Below are 17,255 nucleotides of genomic sequence, written 5' to 3'. Positions count from 1 at the left end.
ACGGAAAATGAAAATGGTCTTCTCTGTGGTTGTTGTCCAAGATTCTTTTCATTCCCAGGGCTCTCAGACTAATCATAGCCTACTTCCTAAATTAAACCTGCGTCCTGGCCTCTTAGATAGAAAGGGATGCCTGAATTTCAGACCTGAAGTACTGTATTGCCGGTGGGAGAGAGATACCCTATAGCCAAATGCTACGTACATCACAGCTTTGTATGTTCAGACATGCTTCTGCTGTTGCCTGGAGAGATGGATGAAAACCAAATACCTTTCGGTTGCTAAGCAACTGACTATACAGACAGGTACAGAAAAGTGGACCCAACTACTAACTACACTGGCAATTTGGGGACTTCCACACATCTTAAAGGACTGGGGAATTCTGGGAGTTGAAGTTCATACATTGCCAAGATTGAGAAGCACTGGCTTTAACAACCTCCTGCTTTGTTACTGTGAACTGATTCGGCCCAGAGCTCTGGAGAACTGCTTCTCCATCGTCAATGTGGGTTCTGCTTTATGATTCTTTCTTCTTCTATTCTCACCATCAGAAAAAGAAAGAAAAGAAAGACAAGGATCGGGAAAATGCCCAAGAAAAGAGTGCCTTAGCCCTCCGCAAACGCCACTCTACGCCTTCTGGCCAGGCACGTCAGCTGCATGTACCTGAAGGCAGGTAAGAAGTCACAGGGATCCTGATGAGATGCAGAATTAATTTAGCATTGGCCAAATGGACTTTAAGAAACCAACTTTGCGGTCATGTCTGACTGTGGGAGGTGTGTATCAAAGGCTATTTCAAAGAGGATGGAATATTTAGATCAGATTGGGGTTAACTGTAGGGGTAATTACTTGCTATGAACACATCCTGTTGTTTTCTTGGCATCTACTTAGATATTTATATTTTATACTTTTGATGTGGTCAAATAACTAAATAAAGATTCTATTTCTATTCTATTCTATTCTATTCTATTCTATTCTATTCTATTCTATTCTACTCTATTCTATTCTATTCTATTCTATTCTATTCTATTCTATTCCATTCCACTCCACTCCACTCCACTCCACTCCACTCCACTCCACTCCACTCCACTCCACTCCACTCATGTGTATCAAAGGTGTGTATCAAAATTCAAGATGATGGCAATGACTACATGGATGAGGCTGCTTGTTATTCCCCCTGCTTCCCTTGCCAGGAATACCTCTATTTATAATAATGCGCATAAGCATTATTACTGTTATCACCGATTAGAGTGATAATTCCATTTTGTACAATCTGTCACAGGAATCATAGAAATTACAGTTACAGTAAGGAAACCATTCCAATATTTCTGAGTTTTTGGACCTAATTCCGAAAAGATGCCTTGTTGCATCCAGGGTCGTGAAAGCAGCCTCAGTCTGCAGCCCTTTAAAGCAGCCGCATCTCTTCCTAGGATTGCAGGCCAGTTTCCGAGGCATATGTATTCTCCACGCTTGAAACGCCCCTTTTGTGAATGAAGCTGGAAGCTTTGCGCAGCCAGAATGTGGGATTCCACACATTCAACTGGTTGGGAAGGGCTGAAATGGACAGCTGAGATTTTTTTCACAAGGCTTCAGATTTTTTTGTTTTTTTGCAGCACATTGTTTCCGCTGGGATGATGTTAAATACTGGGCATGAGTTCTCCCTGGAAATCGTATCATTGGAGATTTTGTTTTGTCCACATCTGCTCCAGGAAGGGTCTCCAGAATAGGATTGGATGGTTGGCAAAGCTGTTTCCTCCACCGTGTCTCTAACGCCATCTCCTCTATGCTTCCCTTTGGCAGCCCAAGCCCCAAGCCCAGGCCAGCCTCGCCAGCTGTGGCCAAACAGCGCCCTGCCTCACCAAGCCCGGGACCCAGCATTTCACATCGGTCAAGCCTGGCTCGCAGTGCCCAGTCTTCACCCAAGAGACGACTTCGCAGGGAGCCTGAGGGCCAACCGAAGGCCCGTGAACGCAAGAATGAACCCAAGGAACGTGGGGCAGCTTCTCCAGCCCCAGAGGAGAGCTTGAAGGCAACAGGGAGCAGCGAAACACCAACAGGTGGGTCATACTTGGTGTTAGTTAATGCTGAATTGCAGTTCAAGACTGACGTAGTCAAATAAAACAAGGCATAGAGCCGGACATTAAAGAATTAAGAATTGAATTTTGAAAATTTATTCAGGTGGTAGTCCTTGACTTACAACCAGTGTTGTTGTTGTTGTTAGCTGCGAAGTCGTGTCCGACCCATCGCGACCCTATGGACAACGTTCCTCCAGGCCTTCCTGTCCTCTACCATCTTCTGGAGTCCATTTAGGCTCACGCCTCCTGCTTCAGTGACTCCATCCAGCCACCTCATTCTCTGTCGTCCCCTTCTTCTCTTGCCCTCAATCTTTCCCAGCATTAGGCTCTTCTCCAGGGAGTCCTTCCTTCTCATTAGGTGGCCAAAGGATTTGAGTTTTAGCTTCAGGATCTGGCCTTCTAAAGAGCAGTCAGGGTGGATCTCCTCTAGGACTGATCGGTTTGATCGCCTTGCAGTCCAAGGGACTCGCAAGAGTCTTCTCCAGCACCATAGTTCAAAGGCCTCAATTCTTTGGTGCTCAGCCTTTCTTATGGTCCAACTTTCACTGCCATACATTGCAACTGGGAAGACCATAGCCTTGACTATACGCACTTTTGTTGACAGGTTAATATCTCTACAACCAGTGGTGGGATTCAAATAGGTAAACAACCAGTTCTCTGCGTGGATGCCGCTTCCAGAAGTCCATTCTGGGCCTGGGAAACAAAAAATTAACTAGCGGTTCTGTCGAAGTGGTGCGAACCGGCTGAATCCCACCACTGCTTACAACCCTTCAGAGTTATGACCAGCCCCTAAAAGGAGACTTACAACCTGAATTCAAAGATCCAATGGTTGGCTAGATGACTGAATGTTGAGTGCTCAGCAACACGGCTGCATTTACAGTTGTTTTCATTGTCCTGCAGACACGAGACCATGTTTTACAACGATTTTCCTAAAAACTAGCACTCCCATTTTTTGGCAGAACTGTGCCTATAGTGAACTGCTGGTTTTCTTAATGACCACAGGTTCACTTAACGACCATGGTGATTTACTTAATGACCACCACCAAAAATATCATAAAAGCAGGTCAGTCCCACGATCAACTCGGGTTTATCATTTTCATAACAGATGACCATAATGGGTAGGCTCTATAATGGTCGTATGTTGAGGACTACCTGTAGGCAAAGGGGCGGGCGGGCTAGAAAGCTAAATGGGATATTGCGAATCCTAAAACAGGTATGTTTCAAGAACCCAAAAAGAAAGGGAAACAGGGTTTTTTTTAAAAAAAAAAGTTGCTATATTCTGCTTTTCTCTGATTGCTCAAGGCAGGGATGGAAGTTTCCAACTTTACATAGAGGAGGCAAAGATAGCAAGGAATGCAAAAGGGACAGTGAATGAAATCTCAGTCCTGGGGAAAAAGGAAATGTAAGGAAGAGACTCAAAATAACAGCCTATTAATTTTCCATAAAAGAGGACAGGGAAAGTGGCAGATTCTGTAACTATATTTTGTGACAATTGAGTTTCAATAGTCACCATAGGGTCTGTCTCCTAACCTGCCCTGCCTCGTAGGGATGTTTATTACAACATCTACGCTGAGAGATTGAGTTCATCCAGGCAGGTGAAGCTCAGGTGCTTTTGCACAACTTGTCTAGCCTGGACTAGTGTTAACCTTGGGCTAGTATTTTTGGGGGCTGCCATCTTGGTTAATTTAGCAACGGGTTAACGTAGCCTCAGCTTAAGAGCGCTGTGTGACTGCAGCCATGATGACTATCCAAAACCATCCAGCAAGCAGTCTCTGGGCTCCGTTAACCATCTGAGAGCCTCCCTACAATCAAGCTACATCTTCCCTTCCATTAGGAATGTGATCTCTGGGTGGAGATACTGGTGGGGAGGCTCCTTCGGGGAGAAGTGGCCTAACCCTAAGCTTGGCATTCTGTAGATGTCCCTGCCCCCTCTGGGGCTGCCAGCCTGATGCCTCCACCTCCTCCTTCAACGCCAGGCAAGCCAATGGCTGGCACCACAGACCGAGAAGAAGCTGCTAGACTGCTGTCTGAGAAAAGGCGGCAAGCACGGGAACAGCGGGAGCGGGAGGAGCAGGAACGGAAGGAGCGAGAGGAACAGGAGCGGTGAGTTTTACACTAGGTTTCTAGGCCTCATGGAGGAGGATGCGATTTTTTTTTCCCCTGGAGAGTTGGGCACAATTAGCTTTCAGGTGACCAGCCAGTGTCTCTTAGGGAATGAAGGGATGAGATCACCTAGAATTGGTAAAACAAGATGGTGACATGGAACATGTGTAGAGTTCTATTTTCTCTTTGACATAATCTTGAGTGAAGTTTCTGCAGCGCAAGCATATTGATTCTGGGCCACGCTACGATGCCCTCATTCTTCTTTTTTTGTGGTCTGAGCTGAGATATTTGACTCTTGACATCCGGCAGGCGCCAAGTGGAGGAGAGGGCTCAGCAAGAAGCCAGAGACCGCTTACAGCAGCAGGTGGAGCTGGCTAGGCTGGAGGAGCAGCAGGCCCGCCAGGAGGAGCAGGAGGCCCAGGAACGGGCTCGGGCGGAGCAAGAGGAACAAGAACGGCTGCAGAAGCAGGTGCGTTATGAATTGGGGGATTGGTCCTAATGTGACCTTTGCATTACCATCCTGTTCTGTTCCCCCACCCTCAAGGTACAAACAAACAGACAAGCAGGTACTAATCAAAAGGGTTAAGTCTTTATACCACAATATAATTGCTGTCCGATAAAGTCTTGGCAGCAAGCTACCCACAGTCAGCCAAAAATAAGCTAGTTATCTCAAACGTTCACTGACATGAGATAACTGCCAACAAATAAGTCCACAAAAATCCAGGCAAACAAACCAAAATCAGAGATGAAGAAGCGTAGTCACAAAATCCAGACCAGGGTTCACACAGGTAGAGAAATCTGACAGACGTGACCAGAAGCAGTGTTGAATTAAATTGTTCGCCACAATGTTCTGAGAGCAGCCACACCCCCTTTTGTACCTTATGGGGTGTGGCTCAATGACTCAGCTACTCCCTGGCCCTCCTACTCATCCTACATTGCTGCAAACGCTTGGCCCTGTGTCTTTCTCAAGGGTCTAGCCATGAGTCATCTTCACTAGACTGTATTTGCTGCAGCTGCTCGCGTTCCGTCCCAGCCTGGCTCCCAGCCTGGCTACTCCCAGGCTGCTCCTCTTGGCCTTCAGATGAAGACGGAGGCCTTGCCAGAGAGGAGGGTCCCGGAGAAGGAGGCCTTGCCAGTTCCTCCCCATCATCCTCAGTCCTCTTCCTCGGTTAGGACAGGCACGGGGGTCGGGGCCACAACACATCCTAACTGCGGTCACTAAACGAGGCAGGTGCTGAACAAGGACTACCTGTCCTACTGAGAAGGGTTGGTATTTTGATTATCCAGAAAGAACTTCCTTCCCCTTTACAGGGAGGGACCCCTGAATTTCCCAAATGGTCTGGCAAGAGGAGCTGCCTTTTTTTCTCTCATTCTTGGCGGGCGGGGGGGGAATCTGACTCAGAAAGTCCTGCCTTTCTTCCACGCTTGCTCTCCCGGTCCTTCTGCAGCAGCTGGAAATAGGGGCGGCGGGGGGGGGAGCCTTCTCTTGCACGGCGGGTGCTCACCTCTCCTCTCCTTCCTTGCAGAAGGAGGAAGCCGAGGCTCGGGCCCGGGAAGAGGCTGAACGCCAGCGAGTGGAACGGGAAAAACATTTCCAGAAGGAAGAACAAGAGCGGCTGGAGAGGAAGAAGGTAAGAGGAATCCCTGCTCAGTTGCCCCTGGAGTGGAAATACCCATAATAGCTTTATTCTGTAAAGGGGCGCTGGGCAATTTGCTTCCGAAGCAAGCAAGCCAGCTCGTGTTAGCCACTGGGTTGGAGAGCAACCATCCCAGTCAGGAGGAGGGGGTCAAATGGGGAATAGTCTGGAGTCGTTGTGTAAACACAAGAAGCCTGACCCTCCCTGGAAGGCAATTAGACTTAGCCAGTCTTTCCCAGGGGAAAGCTGCCAGTCTAAGAAGATTCCTGAGAAATAAGCGCAAAGCAATAGAGTAGCTTATTTGTACTCTGGTTATTGGTGCTTGAGCCGCTGGATTTTAAACAGTTGCAATCAGAAAATCATCACATCTCTGGTTAAATTCAACTTCATTGGCAAGCACAGTTAAAACCCACCCCAAAGGCGGGCGCGATCACAGTCATGCGATCAAGATTCAAGCACTTGGCAACCGGCATCTGTTGACAACGGTTGTATGGTTCCGGGTTCTTGAGATCGCCATTTGCAACCTTCCCAACCGGCTTCTGACAAGCAAAGTCAATGGGAAAAGCCAGAGTTTGCTTAACGATCTCATGGTTCACTTAGCAACTGCCGTGATCTGCTTAACAACCACGGCGAAAAGGTCACAGAATTGGGTGCGATTCACTGAACACCCATCTTGCTTGACAGTGGAAATTCTGGTCCCAAGTGTAATGGGATAACCCTTCAACAGTGGAGTGTAATTCTTGTTCAGGATCCTGAATCTTGTTCAGGATTTCCTGTGTGAATCCTTCCGGTTTGAAAAACGTACAGGATCTTCTCGCATCCTTACCTCATAACGAAACATCCGAATAATCCCTATATCCTCTCACTGTTTTATAAATCAGACTTCCCCTCCTGTCGTGGCTGGTGAGGCAGCAAATTTTTGCATTTCAATAGGGCCTTTTTTCTTTTTCTTTTTTTTTGACAATCTTGTTTTGTTTTTTCTCCTTGCAGCGCCTGGAAGAGATTATGAAACGGACACGAAAAGCCGATGGAGCTGATGCAAGGGTGATTGATTTTCCTGGTCTCGTCCAGCAGACGAGAGGGCCGTGAGCTGCTGTTTCTGGCCTTAGATAGGGTGACGCCTACAGGAGAGGTAGCAGCTAGTAGCCTTTCTTCTGAATGAACGGGAGCACAATTCAGCCAGGCCTCTCCCACGACTCTTACAACGTTTATGCCCAGCTGCTCCACAGAGCCTTTGGGTCTGCCGGTCGGCAGTCTCTCTTCTCCTGTGCCCCTCTTCACGACAGGGCAACCTTGAGTCTCTGGCACCTCACCAACTCGGGGGCCTTTGCAGAGGCCCAGAAACAGTGGACAGTTTTCCTTCCAATCTGGATCGGGCACCGTGGCCAGAGGATTACTCTTCCGAGCTTTATATAGCCCAAAGCACGTATTCCAGTAGAGAGAAATTCCCTGAAAATGGGCTCCAGCCCAAGTCCGAAAGCTGGGAAGACACAACCTCTGGCCACGGTGATCGACCCAGATTGGATCTTGCAACATTATCTTGGGGCGTATATATTTGCCTTCATTCGTCTTCCTTCCTTCCTTCCTTCCTTCCACGAGAAGATAGCAAGCGTGAACATCTGCCAACATACTGGTTGAAGACTCGCTTCCATCTCCCTTAATATATCTCCACTCCTTTTTTGCAGAAGAAAGAGGACAAGAAGATGGTGAATGGCAAGGAAGGGAAGCAAGGGGGTGGAATGTGCCCAGGTGAGAATCCCTTTCTGCATCCTTAAATATCTTCACTATGAAATCTGATTACAGGTTGTCTTCAGCTTAGCACCATTGAATTAGCAACCGTTTGATGTTGCAACCACACCGGAAAAAGTGATTGACACCTGGTCCTCCCACTTACGACCATCACAGCATTCCCATAATCACACGTTCAAAATTCAGGTGCTTGGCAACCACCACGTACTTAACAATGATTGCAGCATCCCCAGGCTCACGAGGTCAACATTTGTGACCTTCCCAGCTGGCTTCCAACAAGCAAAGTCAGCGGGGGAAGCCGGGTTTGCTTTAATGCCCACGTGATTCGTTCAACAATCGCCTTGCTTAGCAGTGGAAATTCTGGTCCCAGCTGTTGTCATACACTGAGGACAACCTGTAATCTCGTGAGCCTCTTTCTCTCTTTTTTAAAAAAAATGAACTCTGCTCCTAGACCAGTGGTGGCGAACGTATGGCATGCATGCCAGAGGCGGCGCTTAGAGCCCTCTCTGTTGGCACGTGTGCCACCACCGCCGGCAGCAAGTCCATCAGACCACCACCACTGCCCGGAGCAGGAACCCCGCCCAGAACAAAGGAGGCGAAGGGGCCGACTAGCAAGCTCAAGTAGAGGTGGTAGAGCAGAGTTCACCAACCGTTGTCGATTGGTGGACTGGAAGAAAAGGGAGGGGGAAGCATTTTACATGTCCGCACAGGGCCGCGAACACGCATGCGCTGCAAATGGGGAGGGGCTAGTGCCTGTGTGACACTCACTAGCCCCGCCCCGCCTTGTAACTGCACTCTGCGGTGCAGTGGTGACCATTTTGGTGCCTTGCAGCACAGTGGCCCATTTCTCTCCTCCCCCCCCCCCGGTTTTTGCGTGCCAGAGGCAGCACTCAGAGGCCCCTCCCTGAGGGCACCACAATGCTGATGCGGTCCTGGCACTTTGTGATAAATAAGTGGGTTTTGGGTTGCGGTTTGGGCACTCGGTCTCGAAAAGGTTTGCCATCACCGTCCTAGACTCACCGTGGATGAATACAGATTCATTTTGGGTCCCATTGAGAACTCCAGCTTTCTTTTGAGGTGGGGGGGGGAAGGAGGAGGAGGAGGTCCTGGGAGGACCGTGGTGGCACAGCAGTTGAAATGCAGCACTGCAGGCTAACTCACTGCTCACTCCAGCAATTCGATCCTGAGTGGCTGAAGGTTTTACCATCCTTCCCAGGTCGGTAAAACGAGGACCCCGATTGTTGGTGGCAAAATGCTGGCTCTGTAAACCGCTTAGAGAGGGCTGTAAAGCACTGGGAAGCAGTATATTAGTCTAAGTGCTATTGCTATGTCTCCCCTCCTTTCTGTTCTGTACCAGCCTGCTACCGGCCCTGCAGAAAAGGCAGAGACAACCCCTTTTACAAGAAGGCAAGAGGCTGGAACTAAGCCTGCCAAATTTATGAATACAAAAGCAAACAAGACACGAACCATGAAACAGGAGCTATTCAAGCGGTTGCCTTCAGCAAACCAGCCCTCCCACGCATTCCCCTTTTATACAGTTCAGGGTGTGGCTTCTCTCTGCCTCCTTCCGAGGTGCCCCAATGCCTTCCTCTGTTTACTCCTGATTGACTGCCTCCTGCGTCGGGTGTCCTTGAACAGGGCCAGCTGTGGGTCATCTTCATCCACGCTGTCAGGCTCACACAACTGGGTCTGCGTCGTGACCAGGTGGGAGGGGCCTGGCTGAGGGCTCTCATCAGCAAGCTCTCCAACCCCCTCAGCAAGCTCTTCAACACCCCCCTCCTCCTCTGAGTCGTCCGACCCAACTGCCGAACCCACAGGCTGACCCTGAATCACAACACTTTCCTTAGTCCTTGTGGTGCAGTGGTTAGAATGCAGTGTAGCAGGCAAACTCTGCCCACAGCCTGGAGTTCGATCCTGATCGGCTCATGGTTGACTCATCCTTCCATCCTTTCGAGATTGGTAAAATGAGGACCCAGATTGTTGGGGAGGCAATTGGCTGACTCTGGAAAACTGCTTAGAGAGGGTTGTAAAAGCACTGTGAAGCTGTATGTACGTCTAAGTGCTATTACTATTTCTTTTTACAATTCTCTGGCCTCCAGGGGGCTTAATAGATTTTCTTCCATTTTCAGATGGCAAGAAATATCCTGGAAGTCTTCCCAAGGAAGAAGAACTGCCCGAGATGCAACCCTCAAGTCCAGTCAGTCGCAAAGGGCCAAGTCCGGAAGGCAAGCAGCACAGGTATGTAAAGAGTTGCAAAGACAGATCAGAACGTTACAGGAATGCCATGGCAGATACTTTCCCAGAATCCCCTTCGTTGTGGCTATAAAACGATAAAGGTCTCCCTCAAGTGGAGCTTCACACGTCTAGCTGGTTTTCTTGTCAACAATAAGGAAGGAGCTGCCAAAACTTTCCCTTCTGGAATGCCCTGGATTTTTCTGGTATTCCTCCATCCAGCTACTAATCAGATCCAACCAGCTTTTTCAAAATCAGCCAAATTATCTAGATGGGTGTTTTTCATCCTTGGCAACTTGAAGATGTGAGGACTTCAACTCCCAGAATTCCCCAGCCATCATGCTGGCAATTGTGGGAGTTGAAGTCCACACATCTTTAAGTTGCCACGGCTGAGAAACATGGCTTGAAGTGCATGTGAGCAGACATACGATGCAGCTGCATTATTGGTGTCCTGAACGAAAGTATATGGAGGCCAGATCAGGGTTCACATTTGACTCTGTTTCAAGGATAATGTAGCTTCTTCACATCCTTGGAATACTCTGGGATCAGAGTGGGATAAAACTTGAGCGATCCTTTGAACAAAAGATTTATTGTCGGAAACTTTGTCCTGATGATTTTTATCAGAGCCAAAGTATTTCCTTCTCCAATTCCTTTTACTGTTTCTTCTGCCCTTCAGCTTGGTTTTCAATCTTGGCCCACTGGGAAAAACCAGGGAATAGCAACCTTCTCAGATGCTGAACACCCAAACAGGCTGAAATCAGGGATTGATGCCTGCAGGGGCCACATTACCAAGCCTTCCTGGAATACAAGAACTTGAGTTGTCTTCACTTTATTTATATATATATTTATGTGTGTGTGTGTGTGTGTATGTGTGTGTGTGTATAAAATTATATATATATATATACACACATATACATACACACACATACACATATCAGTTTCCCTTTAATTCTTTGTTAGCAATCCAAAAAAAATTACATATATATATATTTATCTTATATCTCTATCATCTTTAACACTGCAACCAGGTAATGGAGGCCTCTAATATTTCCAGGAACACATAGCCGGATTTTAATTAAAAATTAAAAGTCACATAAAATCATTTTAAAATTTATAAAACTTAAGCCAGTTAAAACATAAAACATTAACAATGACAAAAACCTGGCTCCAAACCACGCTAACGTGCCATCATCTAATCCAGGGGGTCTCCAAACTTGGCAACTTTTAAGGCTTCTGGATTTCAACTTTCAGAATTCTTCAGCCAACTTGGCTGGCTGAGGAATTCTGGGAGTTGAAGTCCACAAGTCTTAAAATTGCCTGGTTCAGAGACCCCTAATCTAATCTTTAAAGATTAGGATCTTGAAAGGCTTACAAAAGGCTAACAGGGTTGGGGCCATCCTGAGCACCAAAGGAGGAACGTTCCAAAGGACAGGAGTTAAGGCCAGTTGACATTCCTCAGTTGACAAGACCCACAGCATCCCCAATCTACTAGACAAAATTGGACAGGTAGAGATTCTCGGGAGAAGACACTCCTTCTGGTAACCCAGTCCCAAGCCATGTAGGGCTTTAAAGGGTTAGGGTGACAACCAGCACTTTGGATGGCACCCAGAAACACAGCGGCAACCAGCGCAGCACCTGGAGTTGTGGTCGTGGCCAAAATTCAACAGCAGTTTTGTCCTTTGACTGAATATGGGCATGGTTAGGAATTGATGGTTTGACTCTTGAAGAGACCCCCCCTTTCTGTCTCCGGCAAGTGTGATTGCTTGCTGCTGAATGGCTTCTTCCCTCCTTCCCCTCCTTGTCCATACCTTCCCGAGGCCAGCTCAGAAGTCCTTAGGCCAATCCAAGGAACAACCCTTGGGGCTAAAGCAAAGGTTTAGTGTGTTGTCAGCACCTGTGTGTTGTGTGCAAAGATCTGCTCTCCAGAATGTAGATCTGGGTGTTCTCCCTTCTGCCCACCTTTTGCCTTCCTCCGCGTCTCCTCGAGGGAAGCTTGGGATGTCGTGACTTACACACACACACACACACACACACACTCACACACACACATACCACTTCTCTTTCTGCTGCAGCTCCCCCATCAACCCCACCCTGGCCCTGGTGAATGGCCTGCAGTCCAGCAAGCATGAGAATGGCTTCCCCTCTCCTCAGGAGCCCGGGGGACGGGAGCGCCCTGCAGGGTCCGGGCTAAGCATGGCTGATGAGCCCATCCTGACTTTTGCCAACAAGGAGCCTTTCCTCAACAGCGCTGTGGCCAAGGCGCCACAGGTCACAGGTAAGGTAGCCTCCATTCTCCAGCAAGGAGCATCTTCTGTCCAGTGGAATTCAGGAGGGAGGTGGACTCCCAGAAGGGAGGGGCTGCATTCCAGTGGAGTCAAGAGGCAACTTGGCCCAGATATCGTGTGAGAGAAAGAGGGCGAGGACAGCCCCTCCTTAACAGTTCATAGAGTACAGAACGCCTCAATTTATGACCACAATTGGGGCCGGAATTTCCATCGCTCAGCAAGGCGGTTGTTAAGTGAGTCACGCCGGCTCGTACAACCTTTATTACTAAATGTTAAGCAGTTGTTAAATGAATCCTGTGGCCATTAAGCGAATCCAGCTTTCCCATTGATTTTGCTTGACGGAAGCTGGCTGGGAAGGTTGCAAATGGCGATCACTGGGATGCTGCAACTGTCAAAAATGCAAGCCAGTTGCCAAGCCCCTGAATTTTGATCATGTGACCGTGGGAATGCTGTGACAGTTGTAAGTGCTAGGACCATTTTTTTTCCAGTGCCGTTGCAACTTCGACGGTCACTAAATGAAGGATTGTAAGCCAAAGACTAGCTGTGCATTGTAGGATGCAGAGAATTGAGTCTTCAGTCCGAAAAGATTCTGTAGTAGAGGAGTGAAACAATAAAGTATTGCAGCTCGGAAGAATTGCAACGTGACTTTCTTAGCTTGATATTCTGTAGTTCCGGTGCCCAACGAGAATAAAGAGATAGACTAAAAGCAGGCTCACATCCCACAGGCCCACTGATTGTGTCTCAGTTGCATCTCAAAGGTGATGGTTTCAAGAAAAAAATGGGGAAGGGGTTCCAGGTATGCCACTTTGGTATTCTCGAGAAAAGATAGGGTATCAGTCTCACAAATGAATAAAAACAAGATTCAGTTCCACACATCCAACAGGTTGGTGAGTAAGTTGGAGCAAATGCAGAAGTGGGGAGTGGTCTGCTTTGGTTTTCGTATAAGTCTGCCTTTCACGGCCTGGGAGGGGCTCCTTGTCGCCCCCAAAGACCTTCACTGTAACACTGTCCAGGTGAAATGCCCTTGGTCGCCTTCTTGGGAAGAAGTAAGCGTGAAATGCGTTAAGAAGGCGGTCCCAGGCTTCAGAATCAAAAGCAAAAGGCGGCTTCCAAGTATGTGCTAGTGCTCACAGGGCACCTTTAGACATCTCTTTAAAGCAGCTGCATCTTCCCCCAGGTTTTCTGTAACTGCAAGAACATCCCTGGAAAAGGCACGTTTCATTTAAGGCAGGCATGTCAAACTGCCGGCCCACGGGCCGGATGCGTCACACCGAAACCGCGCCCACCCCATTGCCGGCAGTGGGGGAAAAGTCACGATACGTCGCACGACGTCAAGTGACGTCGCGAGTTTGACATGCCTGATTAAGGCATCGCAGTCTCTTTGAACCACTTTTCCCCCCTCCCAGCTGTTGTCCTGCTAAGTCTTCTCAAACCACCAAAAAATCCCAAGCAGCCAAAAAATCCTGCCTCTCGATTGGATTATCTCATTCCAGCCCACCCTCCAAGGGACAGTAATAATAACAACAACAACAAACATGCCAATCTGGGCAAAAAAAGGGATTAGAGATAGTCCTCCACTTAGCGCCATTTATTTAATGACCAAAGTTACAATGGCATTGGGAAAAAAAATGACTTATGATCAGTTCTCATGCTTATGACCGTTGCAGCATCCCCACGGCCACGTGATCAAACTTCGGATGCTTTGCAGCTGGCCTGGGTTTACAATGGCCGCCGCGTCCTGAGAATGTCATTTGCAACCTTCTGAAGGAGCTTCGGACAAGCAAAGTCAATGTGGGAAGCCAGATTCCCAAATGCAGTGATTCGCTTAACGAAAGGTGATAAAATGGGGCACTGCTCACGTAACAACTGCCTTGCTTGAGCTCCATTGTGATCATAAGTCCAGGACTACTTGTACAGTTAGTCCCCGACTTACAACCGTTCAAAGTTACAACGGCACTGGGAAAAAGTGACTTGCAACCATTTTTCACACTTAGCGACCATTGCAGCATCCCCAGGGTCACGTGATCGAAATTCAGACGCCTGGCAACTGACTCGTACTTAGGATGGTTGCCGTGCCCAAGGTCATGTGATCCCCTTTTGCGACCTTCTGTCAAGCAAAGTCAAGGGGGGGGGGACGGGGAGCCAGATTCACTTAACCGGGTTGCTAACTTAACAAATGCAATGATTCACTTAGCGATGGTGGCAACACAAGTTGTAAAATGGGGCAAACCCGCTGTAGCTCATAAATTTTGGGCTCCGTTGTGGTCGTAAGTGGAGGACTGCCTATATTCAGGCCTGTCTTGTACAAGGAAGCATGGCTGGGTCAAACCTGGAGCATTTTAGTCCTCCAAAATTCTGATTTTTCTCTTTCTTTTCCTCCTGCAGAGGTTCTGTAAGAGGGGGATGCCAAAGGACGGGGGCCAGCTGCAGGCTACGTTAAGAGTGGAGGATGATCACCCAGGGCGAATTCTGCCCCGCTGTGGACTTGAGGGCAATGCAAGGAGCCAGGCTGGGGTGCCAGCCCTCTGGACTCACTTACTCTTCTTCCTGTCCTCATTTTATGACTAGTATTATTATTTTTTTAATAAGCACCTTATCAGACTGACCCCCATCTCATAGCTCATCTTCAACGCTATATAACCACATAGTTATTTAACTGGCTGGGTAACAAAGGATGTGAATAATGTACATAAACTTTGATGTTAGCACGAGGACTGCGCCTTTGTGATCTGGCTGCCCCTCGGAGAGAGGGGCTGTATTTTTAGGCGAGGGCCAGATCGTGTGAAGGGGAGATCAAACCCCCCCTCCAACTCCAGAAGGGTTTTCCTAAACGAGGGTGTGTCAGTGTTGCAGGTGAGCGTGTGTTCCGGCTAACGGGAAGCATTTAGATCAGTGTTTCCTAACCTGGACAACTTTTAACTTCCCCCAATTCCCCAAGCAGCCACGGTCGGCCAAGGTTGAGAAACACGGATCTAGATCTCTTATTAAAACCTCCCCCTGTTGGTCTCAGCCAGGAGATGGGCAACATTGTGTGGCTGTGTGTGAGTGTATGCGTGTGTGCACTGTTAGCGACTCAGCAGCTGCCATCGTCCCAACACACTGTGCTTTTTTTTTCGAGGAGGGGGGTTGCTGCTGTTTCTCGGTGGGGCATTGGCTGGGGCTGCTGCCCTCAATGTCACGGTTGACAGTATTATGCCTCTGAGCAACCTTTGTGGACAATAAAATGGAGAAATCAAGGGGAGGGGTGTGGCGTCTCTTTGTGAATGCCATCGGCCAACTGCAGGTGGGGGGTGGGGGGATGTCCTGCTTGCTCTGCTAAGATGGTCTTCTTCCCTAAACCCAGTTTGCACCTCTTTCTAGAGAGGGAGACCTGAACCCAGTAGCCTTGCAGACTGAGAGGGGTGACGTATAAACGTAACAAACTCCCCCAGTTTCTTTATTGAGAACACTTATGTAGCCATCCAGCTTTCAACCAACTCTGGGTGGCTCCCAATCAAAAACCAAAAGACGCATAAAGTCATATTAAAACTATAAAACCAAACCCATGAAAACCTTAAAAACAACATAAACCGGGCATCGGATCAAAGTGCTAAAGGGTGATTTTTCTACTCTCCTCCCAGCATTCGGGGGGGGGGGGGGAAGCCAGGTCTTCAAATCTTTGCGGAAGGCTGGGGGGGAGGGGGCAGAGGCCTGCTGAACTTCATGGGGCATAGGGTTCCATAGGGGGTGGGGGGCTGCCAAGGAAAAGGCATGCTTCCTAGATCCCATCACTTGGCAAACTTTAGAAGGGAGTGCCCATCTCATCTGACCTGGTAGAAAAAGGCAGTCCCGTAGATAGCCTGTGTCTATGTCCAGAGGACTTTAAAGGTAGATGACTAATTTCCCAGTTGAGATGGGAAACACTTGACTCTCGTAGACCAAGCTAAGTCAAAAATGCTGGAGAATTTCTGGAAGCCTGACACTCCGACAAATTAGCCATCAACAGACACATAGGCATAAGCAATATCTATTTGGTGGCGCAGTGGTTAAAGTGGAGTATTGCAGGCAAACTCTGCCCCCTGCCAGGAGTTTGATCCTCGACTCAGCCTTCCATCCTTCTGAGGTCGGTAAAATGAGAAGCCAAATTGCTGGGGGCAATATGCAGATAATGCTTCTAATTGTAAACTGCCCAGAGAATACTATAAAGCAGGGGTCTCCAACCTTGGCAACTTTTAAGACTTGTGCACTTCAACTCCCAGAATTCCTCAGCCAGCCAAGTTGGCTGAGGCATTCTGGGAGTTGAAATCCACAAGTCTTAAAGTTGCCAAGTTTGGGGACCTCTGCTGTAAAATGCTATGCGGTGGTATATAAGCCTAAATGCTATAATGCTGTATATATAAAATGCTAAAAGAGAACAAACGCCTCCCCACCAGCCGTCAACAGCCAGATAATTAATCCAAGATCAGACCATTAGTCAAGAAGCCAATATCCCAATCAACAAAGTGCCAATCAAACTAATAGTAAATGGCCCAACCCACTGCCCTTGGGACAATAGAATCTCCAAGACCGGCCCCACCAACAGGGACAGGGCAAGTCCCTAGAACAGAAACTGAGAGTAAAGCCCACTCCTTACTAACCCTGATGATGTTCCCTAGTTTGGTTAGTGAAACGTCTGAACAAAAACCACCGAAGCTCGGAGAGCATCAAGGTACTCCCCTGAGGTGGCTGTTGCTAAGAACAAAAATGGCCGCATCTGGAAGTCGCCAAGATAGGAAAGCTCTCCTGAAGGGAGACTTGTGCCCCAGCTCAAATTCACAAAAGTGGCACTGGACAGATGTGTAGGAGCTCCTCCCCAGCCAACAGAGGCTGTCCGGAATCAGACAACATTGTTCTTATCATAGCTTGCAGCGTTTGCCCTTGTCTTGTGGTGGCCTGTAAGGGGCAGAACGCTTACGTTCAATGCTGGCTGACTGTAATTTGGCAACAAACTGCTTATTAGTGAACTCAATGCCATTATATGTTAGGACGCACTGAACCTGTCGTTTTGCTTTCCTTTCTACAAACTTAAAGCCAGTTTGAGAAATGCTGAGACGTGTCTGCTTTTGTTTTCATTAGGAAACAAAAACCATACCGTGAATAATGGTCCATGATACTCAGGATGTAGCATGCTACACCAATACTTGGTTTCACAGGGCCAATGATATCAG

The 17,255-nt window shown here is 48.1% G+C and overlaps 1 protein-coding gene across 5 annotated transcripts in view; it reads left to right on the top strand.

Annotated features, from left to right (window-relative positions):
• Nucleotides 1-15,292, top strand: part of MAP7D1 (MAP7 domain containing 1) — a 75,546-nt gene extending 60,254 nt beyond the window's left edge. For 3 of the 5 annotated variants that reach the window (XM_083369748.1, XM_083369746.1, XM_083369749.1), the window contains 10 exons: nt 543-664; nt 1,789-2,045; nt 3,980-4,166; nt 4,476-4,635; nt 5,693-5,797; nt 6,794-6,847; nt 7,489-7,552; nt 9,682-9,790; nt 11,857-12,059; nt 14,455-15,292. In XM_083369748.1, coding sequence (XP_083225874.1) covers nt 543-664; nt 1,789-2,045; nt 3,980-4,166; nt 4,476-4,635; nt 5,693-5,797; nt 6,794-6,847; nt 7,489-7,552; nt 9,682-9,790; nt 11,857-12,059; nt 14,455-14,465 — 1,272 coding nt within the window. In that variant the 3' untranslated portion in view covers nt 14,466-15,292. The remainder of the gene's footprint in view (nt 1-542; nt 665-1,788; nt 2,046-3,979; nt 4,167-4,475; nt 4,636-5,692; nt 5,798-6,793; nt 6,848-7,488; nt 7,553-9,681; nt 9,791-11,856; nt 12,060-14,454) is intronic. The other 2 variants (XR_014493316.1, XM_083369747.1) reach the window with 2 other exon arrangements.
• Nucleotides 15,293-17,255: the final 1,963 nt, after the last annotated feature.

The sequence above is a fragment of the Vipera ursinii genome, assembly GCF_947247035.1.
Source record: "Vipera ursinii genome assembly, chromosome: 9".
NCBI lineage: Eukaryota > Metazoa > Chordata > Lepidosauria > Squamata > Viperidae > Vipera > Vipera ursinii.
This window is presented reverse-complemented; position numbering and strand designations above follow the sequence as displayed.